Here is a 14,166-nt window from a genome sequence, read left to right on the forward strand (position 1 = left end):
GTGTGTGTGTTAAGTTTTTCAAATTAATTATTTTATTCAGCAAGGATGCAGGATATATTGATCAAAAGTGAGAGAAAAGACTATTGTAACAAAATGTAGCTTTGCCATCACAGGAATAAATAACATTTTAAAATATATTACAATAAAAAAAAAATCTCACTTTTCAATGATAGTGTACATTAACCTTTCTGTATTAAGTCATTTGCAAGACGAACATAAGAATACTTGCAAAAAGCATAAACAGCGATTAATCACTTAATCACTTTATTTCATTTTGTCACTCTTCAAGGGCATCAGCAGGACTGTTTGGTGTGTGTTGTCACCCACAATACAGGCATAACATTGAGAGAGAACAAAGAAGGGGAATGAAGGAGATGGTGGCAGCTGGAGCTGCGAACAAAATAAGTTGCAGGTTAGGTTATGTCCATGTAGGGTAGACATAACTTAAACCACCATCCATTATCACTAAACCAGGAATTTATACCTAGTTTAATTGCGGATTTGAAGTATTGTCTGCTAAATAGCCACTTCCTGCAATTCAAAAAGCACTGCACCATACATTTGTTTCCTATTCTAAATATACAAGTCTATCATAATATATCTGAGTAAATACATTTCTGAATCTTGAGCACAGCCTAGCCAGTATGGAGAATCACACTTCAGTGCTATATTAGTTTTGCTACCTCACTGGATTCAAGCAAAGTTTTCTGCACGACCCCATCATTCCTGCAGGTCTTATTTTGTGTGGTGTGAAACCCAGAGTTGCAACAGGAAAGAACTACAGTACAACGCTTCATGAGGACAAAAGTGACAGATCATGCCTAAAGTGCTAAAGTGAGGAGCTCTGCGGGTGGAAGAACAAGTTATGAGCATCAACAGGCCAATGAAACACAGGCACAGAGATATAGACCTAAACATACACAAACAACACTCGTATGGTTAAGGCAGGTAGTTTCGAGCAGTCAGAATACATGACGGACATCCCAACAGGTATTTTATATTGGTTACGACTGTTATTGTACCATATTTGAACTCATTAAAGCTTGGACTGTTCACGTAATAACTGCCTGTCGGAAACTAAAATAGAGTATAAGTGATCTTTCATCATGAGTCTAAAATTTGAACACAACACACACACACACACACACACACACACACACACACACACACACACAAAAGAAAAAAAAAATGGTGGTTTCTCAAACTGTTTCCATAACAGTCATCATCATGCTGTGTGGCAAAATAATTTTTGCTATACTTTGCCCTCACAGTGTATATTCGGTTGTACAGGAAGAAGCTGTGCTGTTCTGCTGGCATGGATAGACAAATGCATCATATTTTTTCATAATATTTCACAGAAAAAAAAAACATTCTTACACCGACATATACTGTATATAAACATGCCACAAAGCTAGATGTGCTGACAGCTTGTCGCTGGAACAGGGAAGCAGAGAAGTTGTGAGGTATTCTGGCTGTCTGACGGCAAGATGGAGTAACATCTCCTAGGACATGTCACTGTTAAAATCACCTTTATACATCTTCACAATGGTAAATAAATTGAATGTGAGAATGGCTATAACAAAAGGAAGATTTTGTTGTTGTGGAACAACTTAGCGGGGATCGTCTGGGGCTGCGATCTTCTCCAGAGTAGGCTCCATGCCCCAGATCTCACGAGCGTACTGGGCGATGGTGCGGTCGCTGGAGAATTTGCCACAGCCAGCAATATTGTGGATGACCATCTTGGTCCATTCTTTAGTATTCTGTTTGAGAATGAGGAAGAGGAGCAAGTTTCGAACAAATTAGAAGTGAATTATATGACATATTTCCAAATAAACTTGTGTTCTGTCACTGATGGAACAGCCATCTTGAATTTAAAGCCCCGATTGGAGTGCATTCCTAATTAAATAAAAACGTATGCACATATACACATTTAAAATGTACAGTCTTCTTCTTCAGGCAAAATGGACCAAAAATATGAACCACTCGTCTTGTTCACATACACTACAATTCAAATACTTGGGAAAAACACAGTAAAAACAGTCATATTATTATCAAGCGTAGCATTAGTTCTGGCAGGTCACGTTAGTCAAGCTCGCATCAGCTGACTCTCAGCTGATCCCCATCTATCTATAGGAATACGACACCTATCTAAGCATTCATATATAAGGTCCCTCAGTATTATCAGCAGTTTTCGCATTGCTCAATAGCTAATTGCCCTCCTCCAACCCCAGCTCCTCCTCTGTCAGTAGGGATTCAGCCTTCTGATTCTCCTTTGAATCAGACTATTTCTAAAATGTGTACATAAAATGATTTAACGATATCTGCAATACATTTATGTTGGTTCTGTTCTGTTTACCCTGGGGGGTTATTGCAGCTCTCCCTGCTCTCATCCATGCTAGGCTGCATGGAGGCGCAGGGAGTTCTTGCCCAGAACAGAACCATACCGCCAATCCAAACTGTATGCTAATTGTCAATCATCTTTGACGATAATACCGCCAATCCAAACTGTATGCTAATTTTCAATCATCTTTGACGATAGTGGTCCTGACAGAAATATGTTATTACCCATTTAAAATAACTGTTTTCTATTCTAATATATTTTAAAATGTAATTTATTCCTGCAAAGCTGAATTTAGAGCAGCCATTACTTCAATCTTCAGTGTCGCAAGATCCTTCAGAAATCATTCTAATATGCTGGACTTGGTGCTCAAAAAACATTTCTTATTATTATCAACTGATGAAAATAGTGCTTCTTAATATTTTTGTTGAACTTGTAATACTTTTTTTCAGGATGTTTAAGAGATTTCATTCAAAAACAATAAATATTACCTACCCCAAACTAAAGGCTTTTGGCTAGAGACTCTACCTGAAATACGCCGAAACATTTTATGGTTTTTTTGTAATACAAACCTTATACAGGGCGCTGACTTTCTCCTGACATTTAATGTAGTCTTCATAGTCAGCAAACACCTTGAATCTGCGATCACACCAGACAACCAACATTTTTAGCAATTTATATGATCAGTGTTAAACTGTGACTGTGTGAGAAAGGGAATGAAAAGGACAGATATCCAAAAAAATAAAAATAAATAAATAAAAGAGAGACATAGCACTAGGATTTGTTGTTTTTGTTGTTTTTCTTACCTGTCATGGCGCATCAGCATCTTAACAATGTCTTTAAACTGATCAGGCTCTCCAGGGCTGAAGAATCCTCCAGAGATCTGATCAATGACTTGCTTCAGTTCTGGAATGCGGTTATAATACTCCATGGCATCATATCTGGAAACAAACCAACTTCAGCTAAGTCAAGCAGAACTGTTTCTGATACTCTCATTTCTAACCTTTCCTTCAGTAGAATAAAATTGAGAGCCTTTTAATTTTCTTATTTTGCTAATGCCCACATCTCCGTTTAAGTGGATGAACGTTTCATAAAATAAATGTAAAACGATAAAGCTTTTATAAACATTAACAAATGAATGCACTAAAACTAAAATTGCTATTCAGCAAATCATTAATTGAAGCTTGCTATGTCACCCTTTCTTATCCAAAGCTTCCACATCCTTCACTCTCATGCCGAAGATGAAGAGGTTCTCTTCTCCCGCCTCTTCAGCCATCTCCACGTTAGCCCCATCCATGGTGCCGATGGTCAGAGCTCCATTCAGCATGAACTTCATGTTACCTGTTCCAGAAGCTTCTGTTCCTGCTGTGGAGATCTGCTCGGACAGGTCAGCTGCAGGGATGACTGTAAAAAGAGAGAAAGACGTAAGCGGAGCGAGAAGTGTGAGTGAATCAATAATACAGGAAGCTGGTCCAATAATAAAATCTGTCAGTAAGTTTGCATCCTACCTTTCTCAGCCAGTGTAACCCTGTAGTTCTCAAGGAAGATGACTTTCAGACGAACTCCCACCACACTATCATTATTTACCACTTCTCCAATTGCCGTGATCAGCTTGATGATCATCTTAGCTGTGTGATACCCAGGAGCAGCCTTAAAGATGCATGATTTAGCCAATTAGTGTTCAAACTTCAGTAGAACACATCTGATTGGTCAGTGAGGCGACCACTCTCACCTTTCCTCCAATCATAATGGTCCTAGGAGTCCAGGCCTTGTTGGGCTCCTTCTTGATGCCTGATCACACAAAATAGACTTTCTTTGGAAAGAAATACTAGCTTGCTGACCAAGATACTGCACACTACACAATGTATACTGCCTACTAAAATAAAAGTTCCAAACTTTCCAGTAGCATGCTAGATATTCATTACTTGGTGTATGAGAAGCTTGTAAAACTAGAGCAATGTTTAGCTGTTTCCTGAGAAACCTGAATTATTTTTAACTTACGGTTGTAGAGGGTGATGATGTGCAGACAGTTCAACAGCTGTCTTTTGTATTCATGGATCCTCTTCACATGGACATCAAACATGGAGTTTGGGTTGATTTTTACCTTGCATTGTTCTTCTAGAAGCACTGCAAATTTCATCTTATTTTCCTGCAAATGGCAAAGCAACATAACACGATGCCCATCATGTTCATGTAGAATATGCGCTCAATTTCCCTCTGAATGTGATTTTTTTGTCTCACCTGTTTGACTTTGGCAATGTCTTGAATGACAGCATCATCATCCACAAACTTCAAGAGGCTCTTCAGCTGGCTCAGGTCGCGGATATAGTCCTCTCCAATTCTCTAATTTTTACCGTAAGACAGGGACTTTCAGTCTACACTGACTTAAATTTCACAGTGTTTCTCTCATGAAGTTCTTGAATGGCTTCCAAAGGCTTGGACTAAAAGATGTATCAACTACGGTTATCATACTTTGTGTATGTTCCCCCAGTAGTGTTTCCTACCTGTTTTGCTAACTTTTTTTTATCAGTAATGTTCCTTACCTCAGCGATAACCTCAGCCAGTCCAGGGTTACACATGACAAGCCAGCGACGAGGTGTGATACCATTGGTCTTGTTCTGAAACTTCTGTGGGTCCACATCATAGAAGTCCTTAAAACTGTACACAAAATCAGCCCCAACAAATTAGATAGGACTATTTTAGAGCTGTAAACATCTCTGAGTTATTCACCAGGGCTAAACATTATATGAAATTATGGTAATGACAGACATATTATGTTGATATAAATAGCGGCCTTTAAAAGTATTTAGGCGTTTAAGATGCAAATGTATGAATGTCATTGCTGTGGACAATATGCTTATGTTGTCTTTTCTTAAAATACATGCTCATGTTCAAATTTTGGGCTTTTTTGAAATAAATTATACTTTTGTTTGGTAAGGATGTATTAAAGTGATCAAAAGTGACAGAAAAGACATTTATAACATTACAAAATATTTCTATTTTTAGGGTTTCCACAAAAATATTAAGCAGCACAACTGTTTTCAACATTGAAAATAATAAGAAATGTTTCTTGAGCGCCAAATTGGTATATTATGATTTCTGAAAGTTAATGTGACACAGAAGACTCTAGTAATGCCTGCTGAGAATTCAGCTTTGCCATCACAGTAATAAACTACATTTTAAAAAATATTAAAATAGAAAATGTATTCAATTGTAATAATATTTCACAGTATAACTATTTTTACTGTATTTTTGATCAAATAAATGCAGCCTAGATGAGAAACATTTTTAAGATGCATTAAAAATCTTACCGTATACATTTTGTATACATTTTTAAATGTGGCTTAAGTGTCCAAATACTTTTTTGGGCCACTGTGTTGTAATATAACGCGTTAAGAGACATACACAGTGTCTTTAATAATGTCCGAGTGGATTTGTGCCACGCCATTGACTGAGTGAGAGCCAACGATGCAGAGATGAGCCATGTTGATCTTCTTCTGACCGCACTCCTCAATAACAGACATGCGTCTCAAACGATCATGATCGCCAGGGTAGAGCGCAGAGATCCGCTGAGAAACAAGACAGAAGATGCAAGGTCAAAACAGAGCGCAACAGGCGAGAAAGTACATGGGAAGTTATTTTTCTTCATCTGCGATTTACTGGATGCTGAGTCATGTTGAGCAGAAGAGGTTGTTTATATAACCTCACTGTGCAGTTTACTCCTTATTTGGAGTGAACACAGTCCTTATGCAGTTACTGATATCTGAACCCCTTCAACAAACATCAAATTCATTTTTTATCTACAAGTACATTTCAAATGCAATGTGCCATGAAGAGAACATCTGTTCCCAGACCTCCAGGTGACGTCGGTTAATCTCGTAGGTGATCTCTAGGTGACGGGGCAGAAGGTTTTGGAATAGGTCGACAGGCCAGCGTTCCAGAGCTTCTGGTAACACAGTGTGATTAGTATATGCGCAAGTACGCACAGTGATGTCCCAAGCCTGAGAAGAAAGAAAATTACAGAGTGTAGGCAGAGTGAGAGAAAAATATACAACATAGAATACAACATTATGGTGTTGGTCCATGTGGGTAAAATTATATAGAAACTTTTAACTTTTCAAGTCGTCATAGTTTGGTAAACTTCTACAGTGGTGAAAGGAAACTACAACAAATATATTTTTGCATTCCTACAAGAGAAAAATGTATTGAGAGATTGATTATGGTGGTCAAAAGACAGAAAGATGTCAAATTTGTCGTCACTCCCTCAGCAGCTTTAACTAGTTTTCTGAAAAGTAATGTCAAGGTAATATAACACAAAATATATATAAATGTTATAAATGTACATTAAATGCAAAAATTAAAATATAAAAAAATTGATTTACAATTTTAATAACTGTTTAAACATGTCATCACAATCAGTAAAAATGCTCCATTCTAGAAATCAGCGAATTTAAACTTTATGTCCTTATATTACCCATATTAATCAATTTAATAGTCCTACAGCTTGACTGCATGTCCTTTTTTGAGCATGATAAATGACAAGATGACAAGGAATTTCCAGCTTACCGTGTCCCAGGACAGTTTCTCATCATCCATCAGTATTCTCATCAGTTCAGGGATGGCCAGTGCAGGATGAGTGTCATTCAGCTGTATAGCAACCTGAACAAAACAGACAAAGGAAGGACCTCTGTAACAGTTTTTAAATGTGAATTTCCTTCATTGGTACTAATGTTGTTTAGCCCAATGCATTAAAGGGGTCATATGACGTTGCTAAAAAGAATATTATTTTGTGTATTTGGTGTAATGAAATGTGTTTATGCGGTTTAAGGTTCAAAAAACACATTATTTTCCTCTAAATATGAAAACGTACTTGCAGTCTGTGAGTCAGAACAGTCGACATTGTAGGCTACTCTCCCAGGTTGAGGAAACAGTCCTTTTCGCTTTAGCAACGAAACACAGCATCTCCACGACATGGCAGCGGCGGCAGCAACAATACTACAGCGAGAATAAAAGTTACGCCTCTTTCTTTGCGTGAACATTTGGGCGGCGTTATGCAAATCTTCCCACACAGTGACGTAGACATGTGGGGGCGTGTTTAAACAAGGCGTTTTAGGAGGCCGTGGACGAGTCTTAACTTTTATAAAGAATATCTCTGGGTTTGAGACTTTAGTCTTTGCAACTTTAGGGATCTTATCTATTCATGAACAGCTTGTAACACTCCAAAGAGAAAGGAAAACTTGAAATTGCATCATATGACCCCTTTAAGTTTTATTGTTCAGTATTATTAATGTGAATAAATCACACCAGATATGACACGAACTGTGTTGAATGTTCTCTACAGTCCAGTGTGTTAACATGAAACTAAGAGCTCCCGAGCTGTCTTACCTTATCTGGCAGTGTGGTCAGATCCATGCGCACGACCTCAGTCGAGCCAAACTTGGAGGCTTTGAACCTGCGGATGATGTCCTGGAGAGTCGCAGCCACCACAAAATACTCCTGCTTCAGACGCAACTCTTTCCCCTCAAAGAACTGACATATACAAACAGGAGGATCTGTTTACATTTAGGCTCCAAGAGTCATGAGTTTTGTTTCTTAATATGAATCACTTGAGTGGACTTGAGTTGCACGCACATTGTCATTAGGGTAAAGCACACGGGAGATGTTCTCAGCTAGATTCTTGTCCAGAACGGCCTGGATGTAACCACCAACATTAACTGTTTAGGGAAACAGAAATTCTGTTACTAGATCTAAGGCTTAAAGACACAGTTTGTACTTCCATTCAACAGATTTTTATTAATAAATTACATTTACATATAATACTAGATATTTACAGAATGATAAATGAATGATGTTAAATGTTCAAATGTCTGACGATCATTCATTGATTGATTGGAGAACACTCACAGTCTTTGAGGTGGAATTCACAAGGAGCTTTGGCAGACCAGAGCCTCATTGTGTTAACAATGTTGTTTCTGTATCCTGGGACAGGTGTGTCATAGGGAAGGGCAAGGATGACCTGGTGAGTCAAACAGGTACAGATGTAATGGGAAAACGTACAGATACAGTACATCTGAAAAAATGACACAATTTGGGTCTTGCTTTGCATATTGGTTATTCTGCTTTAGGCTCTACTGACCTTCCTGATGTAGACTACTGTTCAAAAGATATGTTTTTTCATGTTTCTGAAATAAGGCTTCTTTTATTTGATCAAAAAATACAATAAAAACAGTAATATTGCGAAATATTATTACAATTTAAAAGAACTGTTTTCTCTTTTAATATATTTTGAAATGTAATCTATTCCTGTGATGGCAAAGCTGAATTTTCAGCAGCCATTACTCCAGTCTTCAGTGTCACATGATCCTTCAGAAATCATTTTAATATGATAAACTGATGGCTTCTTATTATTATTATTTTATATTACTATTCATATGAAAACAGTTGTGCTGCTTAATATTTTTGTGGAAACAAAGATTTTTTTTTTTCAGGATTCTTTGATGAATAGAAAGTTCAAAAGAACTGCATTTGTTTGAAATATACATCTTTTGTAATTATAAATGTCTTTATTATCAGTTTCTATGCTGTCTCTATGCTGAATAAAAGTATTAATGTCTTTCAAAAAAAAATCTTACTGACCCCAAACTCGAATGGTCATGTACAAGTAAAAAAGAGATTGTATTTCAAAATGTGAATAAAGGCATTTCCATACCAAATAAATGTAGATACATGGTTTCTTTGCTCTCACCTGTGTGTCCACCCATTTCACTCCATCAGGGTTGTGCTCCACTCGACCATAGAAATGCACAGGACGCATGTATTCAGGCCGGGCTTTTTCCCAAGGATTGCCATAACGCAGCCAATCATCCGCTTCCTCCACCTGCCAGATGATGTCAGTCATTTACTGAGAGCCAAATGCACCAAGAGAGGTGAAAAACATTTCACTGAGATACTGTTGCAAGTATGTTTTACCTGCCAGCCATTCACAACTTTCTGATTAAAGATTCCAAACTCATATCGGATTCCATATCCATATGCTGCCAGGCCCAGGGTTGCCATGGAGTCCAGGAAACAAGCTGCAGAAAAAAATAATAAAGTGAATTAAAGCACCATCCCATAAACACAAGCCCTCTATTAATCTTATGATCAGCACATTTAAAGAGACTAAGTTCACCTGCCAGTCGACCAAGGCCTCCGTTGCCTAGGCCAGCATCCTCCTCCATGTCCTGCAGCTCCTCCATATCCAGACCCAGCTGAGAAGAAACAGAATATGAGAGCAAGAAGAAACCAAAGAAGGTATGTAACCTCTGAGAGCACGAAGCATGCTCTCATCTTTTATCAAACACATATTTGTAGGTATTCTCAGCATAGCAGTGTGTATCTAGAATGATTCATATCCTAATTGGAATTAAAGAACCAGTAGCAACTGATCCAAGATTAGCAGTATTACAATGCATATACATACAGCTCTAGATCTCATCCATAAGCTCTTTATTTATAGCTCCTTATTTATTATTATGGTATCACTGGTGATGATAGTGACTGATAATGACCTCTTTCTTTATACAAAATTTTATTTTTTAAAGGTAAAGCATTGATGTGAATGGAATACTAACAGATAATGTTCCCAATGTATTAAAGATCTCCTCTATTTAGACAAATTAATAGTTCCAACCCAAACACACACCACTGGCTGAGACAACCCAGTATAGGGCCATTCAGAAAGACTGCAATTCCTGTCTGTGCCGCTAGGAAATTACACACAATTCATTCACTTCGTTATAGATACTGCAACTGCATAGATCAGTGGTTCTCAATTCCGGTTATGGCTAGAAGGGATACAGCAAAAACTGGAAGCTAACAATAAATTGAATTTTCTACCTATTAGATTGTGTTTTATTAAAGTCTACACATACCCCAACCCTAAACCTTCCCCTAACAATAATGCAAAAATAGTAATTATTGTTGTACAGTGTGAGAAAAATTACGCTATATTGATGTGCGCATGTCCAGTAGTTTTTGCTGTATGCCATCTAGCCTTAACCCTCAATTCCAGTCCTCGCGTGCCACCGCTCTGCATATTTTGCATGTGTCTCTTATTTAACACACCTGATTCATATAGCCAGCTCATTAGAAGAGAGCTCCATGGATGAACTGTGTTCTGATTGACATGGTCCCTACACAGTGTTCTTTGCTCCCTACTCCCTGAGCACGGGAAACCCGTGATGTACGGATGTCCACTTTGCAAGGCACTTACGGTTGAATAGAACAAATGTCTGAAGCGGTAAGAGATACATACAAAATGTGCAGAGTGGTGGTACACGAGGACTGGAATTGAGAACCACTGGCAAAGATGACACATTCTTTTAGGCTAAAACCCAGAAACAAGTTATTATTTTAGCACTTCTGGTTCCACTGTCCTAAATTCAAAGGATTCTTTTATGGGTTTTTGCTGTCCTTGAAATATTTTCATGTTTTATTCTATGACATAAAATACATCCGTAATACCCCTTGTGATCAAACTTTCAGGAAATGTTATTAAAATAAAGACTGAAAAAGTTGTTGGAAGCTTAGTGGTGGTGCCGCTGACGTCATGCAACCGTGGTGTAGTTTGTTTTTTTAGCCTACGTTTACTGTTTTACTTCAGGCAATTGTATTTAGGTGTTCATTTGTGAAGATTATCATGATGTACAAAACATGTAAGAATCATACATTTTTGTTGGTCACAGAAATACCTACTGTAATTATCCAAAAGCTAATGGAAAAATCCTATCCTAACTTGCAGGTTGGCATACAGAAATACTTCATCACTGCAGCACTCAATTTGCTATTAGTGTTCAGTTGTACATATCTCCTCTCACCTGATAGATGGCCTCGTCACAGGCATTCTCCAAAGCTAAGTTTACCATGGTGTTTTGAAGGGTCCGCCCCATGTAGAATTCCAGAGAGAGATAGTACACACGCTAGAGGTGAGACAAAGAAGGAGAAAGGTGAAAAAAGTAAAGATAATAACATTTTAAAAAGATGTTTTTATATTTAACATCAACAGCTGAGCGCCATTTAGAGCAACAGTGAAGTAGGAGCCATAAAAGCCCTTGCTGCTGAGCAGACTAGCCTATCTAGTGACAAGCATTATTGTGACAGGTGCACAACACAAGCCTAATCTGTAATGGATGTCTGAGACCTCACTGACCACCACTGCAAAACATTCAATCACTGTACGTCGCACAATGACAACTATCATGGAGGATTTGCTAGTGCACAAAAAAATGGCTTGTAATATTTAGCCTCGTCTATAAATGACAACAAAGGTTAGGACAGAAGAATTTTTGTGTACTGTGTCTCTGACACGTAGCTCATGTAAAAATAGCACCATTAGCTGTCAACATTTAAGGTTAAACACTCCGTCAGGATGCCAGACAAATTCCAAATACAAAGAAAGAGTATCCTACCTACCCTTCGATTATTATTATTATTTTGTTTACTTTAAGACTGAAAGTGTTTTAGCTCTTTATTTTAGAATTTAAAAAAAAAGAACATAGAATTGTACATTTCCTGTAGGAATTATGAGTACTTGCAAAGTAGGTAAGCTCAAATTTTAGGATTACTTATGCATGTTGGAGTAAAATACTGTCAGTAGTTAACATCACTTATAATTCAAGTTGCTAATGAGGTCTATAATTATAGTCTAATACATATATAAAGTATATAAACTAGCTTCATTGTGGCAACACCAGACCTTCTCTTTCACAATTCTGTAAGAAAATAAACACAAGAAAGAAAACCAATCACAATAATGCATGCAAGAATTATGATGACATTATGATGACAACATATTCAATCAGTAGAAGATTTTTAATTAGGTTTATAAAAAATAAAAACCGTACCAAATGCTGAAATTATGTAGAAAACATGTTTTTGCTGGATTTTTTTGTAAATTCAGCGGTTCAGTGCAGCAATTTCATCGATGTTTCCAATTGGGCATAGGAGAAATTAAACTGTTAGGTCTACTTGTTTTAACCAAGATGTGCATATATTAATTTATTTTTCGAACTTGCACGCTCGACAATTATTCAATAACAATTTGACCTGTTGATACAGTTGTCAAGGGCACACAGTAAAGCTCTTCCAATACATTCATGTCAATTGATCTGCAGGACATTGAATGCAGGCATGAAGTCATGAAAGATTATGCCATTGTTAAAAAAAAAAAAAAGCATTGCTATCTGCCGAACCATTAGCTTTAAGCGGCATTTCCTGATGTAATATAAATACCACAGTATTACACTTGCAAGAAAAATAGAAATGTTTCTTTTTTTATTTTGCAGTGTTGCGGCTCTACTGCGCAACATTATGTCCCTGGTTGTGTGATTCGCCACCTCCTCCCGTCTGTCAGTGGTGTACGTGCGGCCCCGGACTGTAGGATGAAACTGCGGCATTTGACTTTCTTACTTTCGGGTCTTTCTCGTAGTAATGCTGCTGCGTCCGAATCCATCTTCCCACCAAATGGTCGCGGACGGTGTGCGCCAGGGCGAAGTAGTAGTCGCGCTTCGTTGCAACATTTCGGTCCTTAACCAAAGTGAAGTGCAGATGGCGATTAAAATTGGTCTTGAGGTCTGCGACGTTTTCAACCCCGGCGAGACCTCGCACGGAAATTTGCTTCCTCTTCTCTTGGTCCGTTAGTGGCTTGGACATCTTGTAGATTGTTATATAATAGTAGGTTTCGTGCACCAGGGATATTAGTCTACGTGATGCCTCCCGTCCTGCGTGACGTGTGTTGCGACGCGCGTCACCGTGATCTCCAGCAGATGCTTCAGGGTCAAGCGCGCTCCCCTCTATACATGGCTACCAGTGTTGGGGAAAGTTACTTTTAAAAGTAATGCATTACAATATTGCGTTACTCCCTACAAAATGTAACTAATTGCGTTACTTAGTTACTTTTTATTAACTAAATACATTTCTATTTTTGGCACATGTAAAGGCCCTTTCACACCAAAAGTGAAGAATACGCCTCAGCCATTCTGGATTGCATGAAGCGTAGAATACGAGGCTGAATTCAGCTTCTTATTCGCAGCTTCTTATTGACGCTATCCGTTCCACCTTAAAAACGCGACGCTTCCGCGTTTCTTAGCTTCTTATTCACGCTCAATTTAGGGACCATCTCTATTTGCGTCTCTTTTTCAGAAACGAACAATTAACTATTTTAAAATGTAAATAACACTGAGATAAGAGCGAAAACGGGCTGTCAACATTAAATCTAATTACATTATACGTTAATTATTAAACGTGCATGTCATCCTTTGGGTTTTTTTTTTTTTAATGTAGCCTCTTATGAAGACTTCATATGACCCAGCACCTGTAAATAGAGGACTCCAGATACAAAACGACTTTATTGCTTTAAAATGTACACAAAGTTTAGAGGCTTTAATGTCTGAAAAGATTCAGACATTTTTACTGTACCATTTTGAAATTATGGACCTATAAATTTGACATAAATGGCAATACAGACTTGAGCTATTGCATTCATGGCCCTATTGGGGGCGCTATTTCTCAGCTGTCCTTGAGGGTGCGTGGAATGTTTCACTAGGCTCTTATTCCCAGGACACCTGACTGTCACCATGCAAATTGTCAGACATTTTTACTGTAGCATTTTGAAGTTATGGACCCATAAATTAGGCTGATATGACAATACAATAAGAGAAATTGCATTATTGGCCCAATTGGGGGCGCTATATCTCAGCTTCCTTTGAGGGTGCGTTAAAAGTTCCACTGAGGTCATATTCCCAGTGCACTTGACTGTAACCACGCACGTTCACACATTTTTACTGTAG

The 14,166-nt window shown here is 38.0% G+C and overlaps 1 protein-coding gene across 1 annotated transcript; it reads right to left on the reverse strand.

The window, feature by feature from the left end:
* Positions 1-247: 247 nt before the first annotated feature.
* Positions 248-13,168, reverse strand: LOC107701539 (glycogen phosphorylase, muscle form-like). The gene is made up of 20 exons (XM_016503582.1): positions 12,788-13,168; positions 11,197-11,298; positions 9,510-9,588; positions 9,308-9,411; positions 9,084-9,215; positions 8,243-8,354; positions 7,970-8,052; positions 7,724-7,867; positions 6,905-6,997; positions 6,193-6,339; positions 5,744-5,907; positions 4,882-4,996; positions 4,580-4,681; positions 4,340-4,487; positions 4,071-4,129; positions 3,847-3,988; positions 3,535-3,742; positions 3,145-3,279; positions 2,911-2,977; positions 248-1,760 (listed from the first exon to the last, which is right to left on the reverse strand). The coding sequence occupies exons 1-20, from the start codon at positions 13,028-13,030 to the stop codon at positions 1,611-1,613; spliced, it is 2,529 nt and encodes an 842-aa protein (XP_016359068.1). The 5' UTR covers positions 13,031-13,168; the 3' UTR covers positions 248-1,610.
* Between the last annotated feature and the right edge of the window lie 998 nt (positions 13,169-14,166).

Source organism: Sinocyclocheilus anshuiensis, unplaced genomic scaffold, assembly GCF_001515605.1.
Source record: "Sinocyclocheilus anshuiensis isolate Anshui unplaced genomic scaffold, SAMN03320099.WGS_v1.1 scaffold2404, whole genome shotgun sequence".
Lineage (NCBI taxonomy): Eukaryota > Metazoa > Chordata > Actinopteri > Cypriniformes > Cyprinidae > Sinocyclocheilus > Sinocyclocheilus anshuiensis.

Excerpts from the sequence above, each read along its gene's own strand:
- LOC107701539 (XM_016503582.1), bottom strand. The coding sequence starts at position 13,030 with ATGTCCAAGCCACTAACGGACCAAGAGAAGAGGAAGCAAATTTCCGTG. Across the intron at positions 3,989-4,070 it reads CCATTATGATTGGAGGAAAG|GCTGCTCCTGGGTATCACAC; the intron begins GTGAGAGTGGTC and ends TGCATCTTTAAG. Across the intron at positions 3,280-3,534 it reads GAAGCTTTGGATAAGAAAGG|ATATGATGCCATGGAGTATT; the intron begins GTGACATAGCAA and ends GTTTGTTTCCAG.